We start from the raw sequence: 13,602 nt of genomic DNA on the forward strand, positions 1-13,602 counted from the left end.
CTCTTTTGTCAATGGATGGTTCGTTTACTCAACTTCAGAGCACTGGGCGAAATGGAGAAAGGTCATTAATACAGACATTTTAGTTTCTTTATACTCCAATTTAAAAAAAAATATTTGTTTTACATTGTAATACCCATAAAATTAAATTAAAATATATTGGTATATCTATTTTCTTACATTTTATTAAATATTTATTAGTACAGTAATACACAAAACATCTTATTTTTAAATGACTCAACTCAATAACATATCTTTCATGAAAATCATGGCAAAAATGTAACAAAAAAAACAAAACAAAGCATCATGCCAGTTTGACAAGCCGCTCACTGGCCTCCCACAGTTTCTTGGCCACACCGGCATCACGGGCGAATGGTCGCAAGGTGGCCGCCCGGCAATCCACAAAGTATCCGCCGCCATGAATGGCCGCTTCGTCTGACACGGCACAGTAGACCACGGTTTGAGCGCCCGCCTCGCAGGACACGGAGAACATCCACATGAGGACCCGCATCACAGCTCGGAACAAAAACGAATAATGGCATGTCCACTCGCTCTGCACAAAGCCTGTGGAAATAACATGAAGATTATCTGTTGGCATGCTGATTAGCCATTAGCATAGTGTTAGCCAAGCTCCCTCATTTTAATAGGATGCTCACGTAAAGCACATGTATAACGTTAATTAAAAATAATAATAATAATACAAATAAAATAAACACCAAATTATAACTTTAAAGACTAAAAAGCAGAAAAATATATATCAAATGTGCGTCTAGAAACTGACAATTTAAAATTAAATAAAAACTAATGAAAAATCCAAAATAATGAAAACGCCGCTCAAGACCTCGAGGCGTCTCACCGGGGTGCACTGCATAGGAGGTGACGCCCTTCCCTTGCGTAAGGCGACCCAGCTCGTGGCTGAAGTAGACGTTGGCCAGCTTGCTGCGGCAGTAGGTGAAGAAGGGCAGCAGGTTGTAGTTGAGGTCCTGGAAGTCCAGCTTCTGGTACTTGTAGCTGGAGCAGGTGAGCGTGACCACGCGGCTGGGGGCGCACTCCTTCAGGCGGCCCAGAAGTAGATTGGTGAGCAGGAAGTGGCCCAGATGATTGACGCCCAGGCACATGCTAAAGCCGTCGTCTGTCCAGTCCAGGATGGCCGGCATGGCTGGAGAAAGAAGGCGGCAGGCGGCTCGCTCATTTATAAGGTCACGTGTGTTGAGAAGTTTGTCCGTGGTCTACCCATGGACCCACCTGCGTTATTGATCAAGATGTCAAGCCTCTTCTCCCGCTGCAGGAAGCTCATGCAGAAGTTGCGCACTGAGCGAAGGTTGGCCAGGTCCAGCTCCATGCAAACTACAGCCAGGCTGCGACTGCGGGATTTGATCTCCCGCACCGCTTTCTCTGCCCTATCCGCATCTCGGCAGGCAATCACCACGCGGGCGCCTCTCATGGCCAACGCTATGGCTGTCTCCTTGCCGATGCCTGAACTTCCCCCTGCCGTGGACACAATAGAAGCTGGATATTCAATTGGTCCATTGGACTTTTGTTTTCTCTTCTTTGCTTCTGAACGTCGTTAACTGATGTGTTTGCAAATGCTTATAGGTGTTGTGTCTTTGCTTTTGTGGAGTACAATGACTTGCTTTGTGTATGAAATGTAAATATAGTTGACTTGCCTCCAAATAGAGTGTGTGTGTGTGGGGGGGGGGGGGGGGTTCGCAAGTCGTTGACACATCAAGTATTTATTTTCTTAAAATTGCCTTTATTGATGCCAGTGTTTGCCACTGAAGGTCACAAACAAAATATTGTATGGAAGAGAGGCACATTTCACCTTCTGAATGAAACATAATTAAAAATGATGGAAGGCAACCATTTTGCTAAGGATGTATTATTGTTAGTGTGATATAAAAATTCAGAAAATACTTTATGTTGGAACATTCCATTTGAGCAAAACAAAAAGTATGTTGCAACGTTATCATTTATTTATAAGGTTAACAAAATAGTGTGACACATTTTCTGATTCTGAAGAAACTTGTAATAGGCACAATTAAAACAAATTGGTGTGTAGTTTAAAAACACTAATATATTTGTAGGTTTAAAGCCGGAAGGGGTCTAATTTACCCGTAATAAGAACCGTTTTCCCGTCCAGCCTTTTGACGTCCGTGCAGTAGCGTCGCTTTTTTATCCATTTCAAGAGAAAAAAGACGGCCAAAGAGGCGACAACCGTGGAAAGAAGGTACATGTGGACACAAATGGAATGAAATAAGCTAATTACATGGGCTAGCCTCTTAGCTTGCTAGCTCACAAGATACATTTTAAAAAATCCTTCTTTTTTCTCGCTATGTTGCCATTCAGTTGTGAACTTGAAGGCTGTAATATCGTACTAACTGTACTGTGCAAAATATTTTAAAAATAAATATATTTTAATTCATGCTCATCGGACGTCGACTGATGGAGAGTAGCTACAATTGCGCATGCGTTGTCGTTTTGCCTGCCGCAGTGCAACATGGGAGATGGCGATGGATCCAATCCAATCATGACTCACCTCCTTTTTCGTTGACTTAATGTTTTATTCTTAACCCAATCTTTCTGCTGGTAAATCTTCAGTTTTCCTTTTCAAGTTCATAAGTTTAATTGCTTAACGAAGGTTTTGTGTCGATAAAAACGGCAACAAACAAACTATTGAACGTCCAATGGCACAGAACCATGACGCAACATTTTTCAAGACAACTTGGACTCCATGAAGTCAAAGTAAGCAATGTTGTGCTTTTCTCTCTCAAATTGTGCCAATGAAATATATTTTACTCACAGGTATGTTAATTGACACAGTTTTTTTTTTTTAACTCAATTTTTCACACTTAGAAGAATAAAGTCCTGTATGATGGCGAGAATTAATTATTTTATTATTTATGTTTAGAGATCTAATGTATGTCAACAATTTTTAATGAATATAACAAATAAATGCTCAAATGTAATTGACGCTACCAGCATCGAGATGGCAGTATTTACCTATACGCCTATACCCTTTTTTTTTTTTTTTTTTCCTCCAACTGCCACATTTTAAAGAAAGGTACTGTACAAGAGTGACAATCATAATACTACACTGCAAGTTGGTCTGAATCTGTAAAAAAAAAAAAAAAACAGAGTGAAGCAGTAGATTGGGTGAAAATACATTTTATGGGGGTAGGAGGTGATATAAGAAAATATAATTTAATAATAATAATAATAATAATTTTAATAATGTAATTTTCTTCCAAATATAAATATATATTTTTTACTTTGCAGTATTTTATAATGGAGTAAACTTTTGAGGGGAGAAAAAAACTTTCAAGTAAAGCTTAAAGACATTCCCAAAGAAAATCAAAATGCGTGTGAATAAATATCAATCACTTTGACTTGTTTTCTGAAACCAAAAAAACAATTTCACTTTCCTAATGAATGAACTGAACAGGATCCATTTGTAAATTTGACCACCTACTCCTTAAATGTTCTTTAGTTCACTGTGACTACAACTCTCTTTTTTTTATTTTTATAAATATATTCCTTTCTCCTTTCTTTATTTTTTTCTCCTTTTTTTTTGCCTGCCCCTAATACTCTGCCCTCGTAACCATCCATACTCCATATAATAGCATGCAGTTGAATGCGACAGCCAGAGTTTAGTCAAAGGAATTGTTGCGACATCTGCATCCACCCACTCAGCTTCCCGGTTCCGCGGACCCACAGCGCCAGCGAAGACTCGCAATGTGGAGGAAGCTGAGTCTAATCACGGGTGACGTCCTTATCTCACCTGTTCTGCATATTCATAAAGGGCTGCCACGGCGTCTGCATGCCAAATGAGCCTGCGTCAACGTGCCAGCCAGCCTCTTTGACTTTATTGGCAGAAAGACTTAGGACATGAAGAAACAGAAAAAAAAAAAAATGCAGGCACATTTCTAAGCTCTTGCTGTTTATTTAGGCTGTGAGATGCAATCGTGAGCTCGCAAGGCGAAAGTCTGATATTCGGAGAACAAATACATTTCCATTTTATATTTCCAAAAACGTTGTTTTACAAGAATGAATCAAATCTTACTTGGCAAAAAAATGGATTTATTTGTTAATTTGGTTCACACAGTAGCCAAGAGCACTGTTGCCATGGCGACAATGCAAATATTTCAAGATGATATCAAATGTTTTTGCGCGATAAGAGCAAAAGCTGAGGGCACACCGAAACACTTTTTGGAGTTGCGATAGCGACGTTAGCTCGCAGATGTTTTCAGAAGGGAAACGTGAAATCGTCTTCACTTTTCGTCTTCTGAATCTTTGCCACCAAGCAGTTCACTTTTTGACGTGCTGAAAGAATCTTGAAACTGACTCTTTTGATGGCTTTAGCTAGGCTTAAAAAAATAATAATAATAATCACCAAATTGTGCCGGTGTGTTCAGTTCACACTATTGCTTTCTGCCTTTCCAAAGTGATGAATTGCTTGTTGGAAAGGTGATCCGGCTGTTATCTGGTGCCTCGCTCCAGGTCTTTCCCGCCCATTTCCTCTCCTACCGCCAGCCTTCATGTTGTGCCAACAAAGAGCGAGGCATTCCACCCGCATATTCGATACCCCCACACGGCCCGGACCTGTAAGTCACACTCGTAAATTCCCTTTTGTCAGCGTATCGCACAAAACGGTGGCACTGGCGGGCGGGCGGGCGGGCGGACTCGCTAGCTGCGTAGCTCGCGGCTCTGCTGGCTAATGAAAGGCTTGCTGTCACGTCAGCCTAGCCCGGGATGCTAGAGGTGATGAAGTGCACCTGTACCTCTTCTCCCACATCAGAGGAGACACCCGTGCACGGTGGGAAAAAGGTGAAACATTCCTTAAGTCTAAGCAGTCCCACCCAGAAGCCCCTCAAACAAGTGCAGACACACCAATTCATATTTAAATGACATAAATATGATTTTTATGTTCCACTATATGGAAGAAAGATTGAATGTATGGAAAGTACGCAACAGGTCGCTCCTGACGACGTGCGAGGGGTGTTTTCCTCACGTAGGGTTCCTCGGCACGTTTGAACAAGTCTGCTGGCGGCTCACCACACAAACGTCAAGGGTCTGCGGGTGTGTGTCGGAGTGAAAATAAGCAGCGAGGCGAGTGGGAGGTGAAGCTCTCTGAAAGGCTTTCCGAGAGGATTGAAAGAGGAAGCCCGTCTGGCAAATCGGCTTGCGGAAGGGAATTAAGACTTTACAGCGTAGGATCATGTCACAGTTTCACTTTCCGTTAATAGTTTCAACAAACGATTCCAAAATATAATAATAAATCAGGACTCCTCCGGGCTGGTTGGATTTGGAACCCGTACCAACTTTCCTCATCCTGAAATCATCAGGCGGTGTTTGAAGAAGAACGGAATTAACGGAACTTAGCCATAAAGGCAGTCGCGCAGGCAAAGTCAAGCAGAGTCTCCGTCCTTTCAGTCTTGGTGAACGTGAGTCATGTGACAACCCCCCCTGCCCCCCCTTGACCCCGGCCGGGTCCCCTTGATGTTTTGTTAAAAAGCCGCAAATCTTGCTTGGCAAGAGGCTGGAATAAAAATCATGTCAACACTCGCTTTGCGTTTGGAGCACATGTGTGCCCTTTGCTTCAACTCCTCAAGGAAAAGCTAAAGCTCAGTGAGGAGAAGCCTTTGAAGGCTGCCTAACATTTTTTTTTTTTTTTTTTTTTTTGGGTGGCTGACGCAAAGCCACATTCCGCCCACCGACATTTTTGACTCCTTTTTCCAGTCAGCAACGATTGGCCACTGAGCCCAATTTGGATCGTTCCTCAACTTTATTCGGTCACACTCAAAGTGAATTACACTTTGAAATGAATGGAAAGTTATTTAAAGATAATACGTTGAGAGAACAACAGCAACGCGTAAGACTCCTCTCGCTGTGTTTATAGAAAATAATTTCCAAATGAACAAGTTAAGCCTCTCATTTCACAATATCTGTCGATAATCATCTGCAAAAACTTAGCCCAAAGCGGTTTTTTTTTCGTTTCTTTCTTTCTTCCTACACACTTTGATGTTCTCTGACCACAAAGTCGGTGTGCCTCCATCTGGGGATTTTTTCTTAATTCAAATTCGACGAATGTCATCAAAATAGAAACGTAACGTTCTCGTCTTTCATGCCCCCAGTCGGAGTTTACTCCCGAGGCAGCCGAGGCAATTAAGCCACCGCATCTTTTCCCCTCTGATTATTTATTTGCCTTTGGGATTGAAATGAATCGAATGAGGATGTAAAATGTGATCTGCCTGTGCCTGTCTGCTTTTTTCTTTTTTTTTTGTTACTCTCCCACAGATGTCAATTTAAAAACGTGTTAAGTGGTTTTTTGTTCTTTTTCTTTTGATATGTCTACTGCAGCCTGCCATTGCAATGTCTGCAACTTTCTCCGTACAGATATTGTCATTTTGTTTTCAAAGTAAAAGACCTGCACCAAGGACCAACACTCCTCATTTGGATAAATTTATAATGAATTCATAATTTAAAAAAGCGACACTTGGTTAATGAAGAGCTGGGCACTGCCCTATTCACCAGGGGGCGACGGCGTGCATTTCCATGGCAGAATTTAAGGTGACGTCAGTGGCGTGACCCACGGTTGACCCTCGTTTTTTTTTTTTTTTTACAGGCCATTCCAACTAAACGGCTGCAGACGTAAAGACCCCACCCCCCTCCCTTTTAACCCCCTTTGAGGCTTCACTTCATCCCCCGAGGCCTTCGGTCTGATTTTCCATTCCCGGCGTCTTTTCAGCGCAGAGCCGGCGGACTCGGTCCGACCTCCCAGATGTTTTCTCGCGGAGCGGCACAGGAAGCTATTAAAAAGCCAATCAGTCATGCTCGGTAAGAAAGAAAAATACAAATTCACCGCAGCTTTGCGGACATTTGTGTTCCTTTTGCAGTAGGGGAAAAAAAAAACACGGACAAGTGCTTTAAAGGCACTGACATGGAATGTAAAGTGGTGGGGGATTGATGTCGACTCTTCCACTTTCGAGACTACCTCAGAAGCTGTGGAATTTACAGAACACACAGAACATCGAAATAAAAAACAAAAAGTGTGCCGAGGTCCGCACTCATTCCAGCATGGAAGGAGTTTCAGCATCAAAAGCGGTGTGTAATAATTGGCCGCGTCAGGAGATTTATGATATCACCTGCGTGTTCAGGAGCAGGTGTGGGAATTCCCACCGTCTGCCGACTCCCAGAATGCACCGCCGGCTTCGTTCCGGGCCTCGGGAAAGAGAAGAGAAAACGTTGCGGCAAAGTCCCGCTTAATAACGATGTGCTTAACGAGGCGGGGGATTTTTTTTTTTTCCAGTCTGCCACTGTAAAGGAGTCAGAGTTATTAGAAATGGTCACATTTTTTTTTCATTGAAACGGTATCAATTTAATACATAAAATAAACACATTACGAAAAGACCCAAGAAGTGTTTCACATTGTGAAGCAATTGCATAATCTGCGCAGTTTGCGTCGACGCGCACGACAGCAGAGGTGCGCTTCCAAGGACGAGCGCGCGTCCTGCCAAAACAGGAAATGCGAAACACATTGAAGCGCAAGGGCCCAAGCTGAGATTTGAAGGATTTTGTTTGAAGCCGTATCAGCTGCCTCTCACTCTTTTGAGTAATGGCTGTCAACATGCGTTTCCACTAAGACGCTGCTGAACGGACCCATCCTCAAATGACCCCCCCCCCCCCCCTTGGGGAACATTGACTTTTACACTCCATTTTACAAACATTTGGACAATCACGTTGTTTCTGACATGCACTAATGGAGAGATGTCAGACCTCCATAAGCAAAGTATAAATGGAGCCAATGATATTAGCCGGTCTATCTCGGCTAACTGAGCCAACGCGTTGGACAATTGTTAGCATAGTTCACGTGCAGTGGTGCCTTGAGATACAAGTGACTCGACATAAGAATTTATTGAGATAAGAGCCTTTGTTTGGCCACTTTTTAACACAATACCCCCCCCGTCATATATTCTTTATCCTCTCAAAAGAACTTATTGTGTCATTAACGAGCTGTGAAACTCTTCTTCTATTGTGTGACTGTGTTGTATTGAAACACACCAGAAGGAGCCACAATTATGTTTTCAAAAGTTTTAAAGCTCGTTTATGACTTTTTAAAGCACTTTATACGCTAGATCTACACCAGGGGGTGCTGTTTCTCACATGCAGGACCTGTTTGTATGACTGTCACGTCATCCTAATAATAATCAATTAAAGCTAATTGGTGTCATTTAATGGAGTGGTTTAATGATGTCCGCCTTGAGTGGCCTTCCTGTCTGTTGCCCTTTTCACACACTGAGTTTGCTTACGTCCCATTAATATTATTATGACATCAAATAATTCACAGCAGTAGGACTCGAGTGGAGTTCACCAAAAACACTCCGTGTCTGGCCAAGAAAGTGGAGAAAGAAGTCCGTCAAGCAGAACAGTAAATTTGCGACTAATGTTTGTTTTCTTTTGTGACACCCCAAACAATAAAACAACCAAAACAAGACGAACATAACGCTATTGATAGCAAAATAGGACTGCCTCGTGGGATTCATACCGTCTCAATAATCAGTATGATCATCTCTCTTATACTGCCCCCTGTGGCCAAGATGGTCACACCAGATCTAGAGTAACATCCAATCGATGCAAAGTAGCAAAACGGTTAAATTATTTTTAATTGTATGATAAAGTACAATATTATAGAGTGCTACTTTTCCCCATTAAAATACACAACATATTTTGTGGAGCATTTCTATCATTTTTTGTGCCCCAACCCAAAAAAAACAATATTGAAAAAAAACTCCACCAATACATGAATCCGCGTTTTCTGAACCGCGAGCATTGGGGGAGCCGCTGTAGGTTTACTGTACACACTTTTCGGAAGGAAAAACTTCTGCTCGGTGGTGCTTTGCCGAGCTACGAGTTTTCTGACATACATATGAGCCTAACTAAAATTGGGAAAGACTACTCTAAACATGCGCTTTGTGTGCGTTTGAACACTTGACTAACCCTTTCCACCCTCCTCCCCATCGCAGGTTGAAAGTGTTTGGCTGGGTTTCCCGTCACATGGCCTGGAAATTGGATCCCTCCCCGCCTGCCTCCACTCCCCCCCACCACCGCCACCACCGCGAGTAGACTGCCGGCTCGTTTCACGGACTTGCAGAGTAGAGCGTGAGTCGAGCGGAGAGCTGAGCCCTGTCCGTCTCGAGCTCCACCTCACCTGGGACCATGAACCCGTGGAGCGCCGCGTCTTGGCTGCTCCTGGCCGGCTTCTGCTTCCTGTCTTCCGCTTCGCTCTCTCACTTCGACACCGGTGAGTCCACAACCTGTTCTCTTGATTCAACTTTTTTTCCCCCCCTTAGCTGTCGTCTTCTCCTTCTCTTTTGTCTTCGGTGTTTATTTTTGTATCTTCTTTCTACGAACTTTGCTCCGTCGCGGTCCCCCGAGTAGGCTTTGCTCCGGTGCGGGGAGAAAGCGTCTCCCTTCGGCGGACACATGCAGAGATGTCCCCCCCCCCCCCCCCCCCCATCTTGCAAATGGCACCTAAACTACAATATTAGACATAGTACTCTGTTGATTCTAATATGAATTATTACTTTGGGGTTGTTGGAAATGCCGTCATTTTGGGCTAAATATCAGCAACATACAAAATAATGAAATCTGGAAGATGAGGTCCGCTTACGCACAGATGAAACCTTTGGCAATACACCAAATCACAATTTTTGATGTTTGCATTTGCTTTTTATGCATACGTTCTCCAATGTTCTGACAGCGTTGATGCAAATGTGAATTTATTCTACTTTATGACTGGAATTCTTGAAATGAGGTAAAAATGTTAACATTTTGATCAGAAAAGAGAAAATGACCCCTTTGATAACACACCTCCAACTTCCCTTCCTACCTAATATGTTATAAAAACGTTTCTAGCGCAACATCAAGTATTTTGCAATACAGTCGAATTTGACCTAGCTGCTATTGTTTCAATTCAACTGATTTATCACTTTTGAATTCTTGAAAGTGCCGAAGCTGACATAACTGCACGGACCCTTTGGTTTGCCATATTCACAACAATTCTTGTCGCACGTCTTGATGCCGTTCACTCGCGAGCCGTTACGGCCGCTCACTTTCCCTGACACGCACGTCACTCGCCGGGCCAGGCCCCGTCATCTAAAGCCATGCACGCTCAAAGTCATAGATATATAGTGTCCACCTCGAGCGTGGCAACCCTCAGTGGTCAAAATAAGAAAAAATCCTGTCCCAGGCTTCTTTACATTATATTTGAACGTCCTCCAGACAACTTGAACAGACCTTGAATCGGAGCCCCTGCACTGCTTTGCAATGCAAACACGTTTTTTTATTTTTTAAATACACGTTCAGGTTTTTTTTTTGCGTCACACTCTGGAGCATGTGCGCACCTCCCCCGCGCAGAATATTGGGTCATAACCTCCTCGCAGATATCTAATAAGGCTGACCGCAAAAACCGAGCCCTGCCTGCCTTTTGCTGTAATTTTGCGCCGCCTTTCATGTCAGAAGCGGCGAAAATCCGCAGGCTTTCCTTTTTAATTTTTTTGTCTTCTTAATAACACCCTTCGGGCTTCAAATTAGAGGGTCGGCCATCTGGGCTGCTGCGTAACTGCTCCCATGTGCACCTATGTATTAACACAAAAGTATTTAAAGCCACGGTATTCCCCCTCATAACGCTGAGTGGGGAACGAGAGGAAGGGGGGGGGGGTAGTCGATTGCGTATTCAACAATCATTTCATGTGTTTACAAGACCTCTTAAGATGTAATGACCGTTTTTCATTTGGTCTATTTTGGCTCCGGAAAAAAAGGCCCAGAAAAACTTTGTTTAAAAAAAAAAAAAACACCTCGTGGAGCATCCGCCCATGTCGGCCAGTGCATGTGGCGACCACATTTGCATATGAAATCACGTTTGCTGTGGAAACACGCCTGACGCCATGTTTTTGTTTGGATTCCTTTTCTTGACAGATGTAGTGGAGATAAGTGTTGCAATAACATGTCCTGATATTCTTTGATGAGATGTTTTTGGTTTCCTTTTGGGATTCCCCTTGTTTGAAAACATGTTCAAATATTGCCATTTTGTGATTGCTCCAATTTAATTCGTTTTTTTTTTTTTCACTCATTGGGATTTTTAGAACAGAACCGTTGCCCTTGGGGCGAACCTGTGCCCGTTGGCACCATTATTTTTTTTTAGTACAATGCACATTAATAATCAGAACAAAAATGCGTCCGTGTTTAGTGTCTCTTTCATTTTCCTCCCGCTTGTGTGCGTAACTGCTCACCCCCCCCCCCCCCCCCCTATCGACTCATCTACTCAATGTTTATTTACAAACGCAATAGGCAAAGGATGGACGTTTTCTGCTTCATTATCTTCATCGCTTGCAATTTGGAAGCCAAACTTGCATTTTGTCCGTGAAGGATTTCTCTCATTCTTCCAGGGATATCTCGGGCGCCGAGCGCGTCACATCCTGCCTTTGCCCTCCGAGGCTAACACGGTTAGCTCGGGCCCTGTCAAGCAGAGGCCTGCTGAGGAATGCTGTCTTGCTCTTTGACAGACGTGTCCAATTACTTTGATTGAAATGACGATATTAACGCAAAATGATCTGCCTGATGTTGAATTATGACGCGAGTGTGGAACGGAGGGAATCAATCGACACAAACTTAATTGATTAATCGGCGAGAGATTCCACATCCTTGCCATAATTCAAGATCAGTTTACCGGATATGAGACGAGTAATTGACAGCTAATCGTTTATTAGTCACTGATAATCGATTTGTTGTCTAGATAGGTCTTTTCGTAAAGAATTGTCAAAGCTTCAGTATTGCAACTTTTCGACCATGAAATATTTTCCAATTGAAATGATGTCCATACTTTACTGGAAAAATGAAAACTACTTTTGAGTCTTTGGCCAAATTGTATTTTAGCTTTGACCAAAATGATGATCAGTCAGTCACCTTCCCTTTTTCTTCTTTGTACTTTTAATTTGCATCCAAACACATCCATCATATTTCCCGTCAATACGACTTAACCGACGATGGAACAGAAAAGTGAATGCAGCCGTTCCTATTTGATCGATTTGGTTGTCACTGGTGAGTTTACGTACGGTATCTTATGAAGGCAGCCAACTGTTGGTTATGTGTGTGTGTGTGTTTGCTCCCTTGTGTGCAAAACATGAACTCTTCTTCAACCGAGCAGGGCGTGTTCGTCAAAGGTTGCCAAGTCGGCGTCTGGCTCCAGTTGTCAGTTTGCGCAGGTGTTTGTGTGTGTGTGTGTGTGTGTGTGTGTGTGTGTGTTTGGACAGCACACACACAGCGAGATGACGCAAACGCATTTGACTGTCGGCTCTGCACACATGGAGCAAAACGAAAGGGAGTGTTCACAGTAATGAAACGCTTTGGGCCTTTTATTTTGATGCACCGTCGTGTATCATATTTTCTATTGTGAATGTCAAGTTCAAGTTTCATCTTATCAGTTTGAAGTGAATCTTTGAATATCAACCTTGGAATGAACTGATTTCAATTTGAAGATTATTTAAGATGTGATTTTATCTGCCGTGTGGATTGTTTGTTGTTTTATCTACCGCGTGGCGGAATATGATAAGCTAACCAGAGCTGGAGCGAAACAAAGCGACACCGCTCGCTTACGTGCTCGGATCCCCATGCTCCATTTCGAAGGCGAATGATCGATCGCGTATCGTCCCCATTTGAAGCTGAAGGAACTCAAAAGTCTTTCCTTGCACTCGTGAGCAGAATTGACAATTGAGTGACAAGAGGTGAGCAAGCGGAAATACCCTCGGGGGGGTGACGTTGTGCAGGCAGGAGACGCCCTCCCTCGCTCTGCCATCCGTGCCAGGGAATCGAACTGCCTCCCCCGCCGGAAAAACGTAGCCGCTTATTAGCAGCGCAGTGGTGCTTATTATCCTGCCGCCGTGACTGCTGGCGGGCGGGCGGGCGGTTCTGTCACGTTCAAAGGCCAGCTTTGGTTTGATCGCGGTACCTCCCTGCATCCCGCGCTTGTTATTCCCTCTTTCCTGAATTCCGTTTTACACGTCTCGAAATCGCCACCGGCCCATGCTGCCAAGCTCTCGCGACCCCAAACCACCAGTTGGGAGGGGGCGTGTCCCCATGGGCAAGCCTGGTTTTTAGTCTCTTGGACTGAGAGATGATGGGAGCGGGGAAACAATAAAGAGCAGCAAGGAAACAGGAAGTGACAAAGGAACAGGAAGCCACAATGGAAGGGAAAAACAGGGACCACGCGAAGCCACAAAACGGCCAACACGTGAGCGGCCCAGTCGTAGTAGCAATTGCTTTCATGTGTAAAAATTTATTTTGAATTAAATAAGGGGGTCTTCTGATGTGGGCCAGATTACGAAACACACTTTGCATAATCGTGTTCAATCCAATGTGAATGTCCCCCAAAAAAATAAAAAATCATCTCTGGGCAAGTCCCACTTGTAGCCTCACTAGCGGTTTGGGCCCTTTGGATTTCTTTTTATATCCCCAGCCTAAAAAAAAACTTTCTGACATTTGGCCTTTGTAGTTTGTTTTTTTTCAGAGCATGCTTTCAATAAAGCTTGTGACATTTCAAACATCTTCCGC

At 43.5% G+C, this 13,602-nt stretch overlaps 2 protein-coding genes across 3 annotated transcripts in view; one reads left to right on the forward strand and one right to left on the reverse strand.

The window, feature by feature from the left end:
• Positions 1 to 69: 69 nt before the first annotated feature.
• si:dkey-174n20.1 (uncharacterized protein LOC796174 homolog) lies at positions 70 to 2,474 on the reverse strand. Its single transcript, XM_061279251.1, has 4 exons — positions 2,110 to 2,474; positions 1,243 to 1,485; positions 854 to 1,156; positions 70 to 561 (listed from the first exon to the last, which is right to left on the reverse strand). Exons 1-4 carry the CDS (start codon positions 2,228 to 2,230, stop codon positions 302 to 304), a joined length of 927 nt encoding a protein of 308 aa, XP_061135235.1. The 5' UTR covers positions 2,231 to 2,474; the 3' UTR covers positions 70 to 301.
• A 36-nt stretch (positions 2,475 to 2,510) lies between these two features.
• kremen1 (kringle containing transmembrane protein 1) overlaps positions 2,511 to 13,602 on the forward strand; it is a 32,972-nt gene continuing 21,880 nt past the window's right edge. Inside the window, exons 1-3 of one of the 2 annotated variants that reach the window (XM_061279178.1) lie at positions 2,511 to 2,739; positions 6,620 to 6,831; positions 9,018 to 9,295. In XM_061279178.1, the coding sequence (XP_061135162.1) occupies positions 9,211 to 9,295 (85 nt within the window). In that variant the 5' untranslated portion in view covers positions 2,511 to 2,739; positions 6,620 to 6,831; positions 9,018 to 9,210. The remainder of the gene's footprint in view (positions 2,740 to 6,619; positions 6,832 to 9,017; positions 9,296 to 13,602) is intronic. The other variant, XM_061279179.1, reaches the window with a different exon arrangement.

This window comes from Syngnathus typhle, linkage group LG5 (assembly GCF_033458585.1).
Source record: "Syngnathus typhle isolate RoL2023-S1 ecotype Sweden linkage group LG5, RoL_Styp_1.0, whole genome shotgun sequence".
In the NCBI taxonomy this organism is placed as follows: domain Eukaryota; kingdom Metazoa; phylum Chordata; class Actinopteri; order Syngnathiformes; family Syngnathidae; genus Syngnathus; species Syngnathus typhle.

What these genes read in the sequence shown, in the direction of transcription:
- si:dkey-174n20.1 (XM_061279251.1), bottom strand. Translation starts at nt 2,230, where the DNA reads ATGTACCTTCTTTCCACGGTTGTCGCCTCTTTGGCCGTCTTTTTTCTC. An exon ending in CATCTTGATCAATAACGCAG is followed by an intron (nt 1,157 to 1,242) that starts GTGGGTCCATGG and finishes TTCTTTCTCCAG; the next exon opens with CCATGCCGGCCATCCTGGAC. An exon ending in CTCCTATGCAGTGCACCCCG is followed by an intron (nt 562 to 853) that starts GTGAGACGCCTC and finishes TTATTTCCACAG; the next exon opens with GCTTTGTGCAGAGCGAGTGG.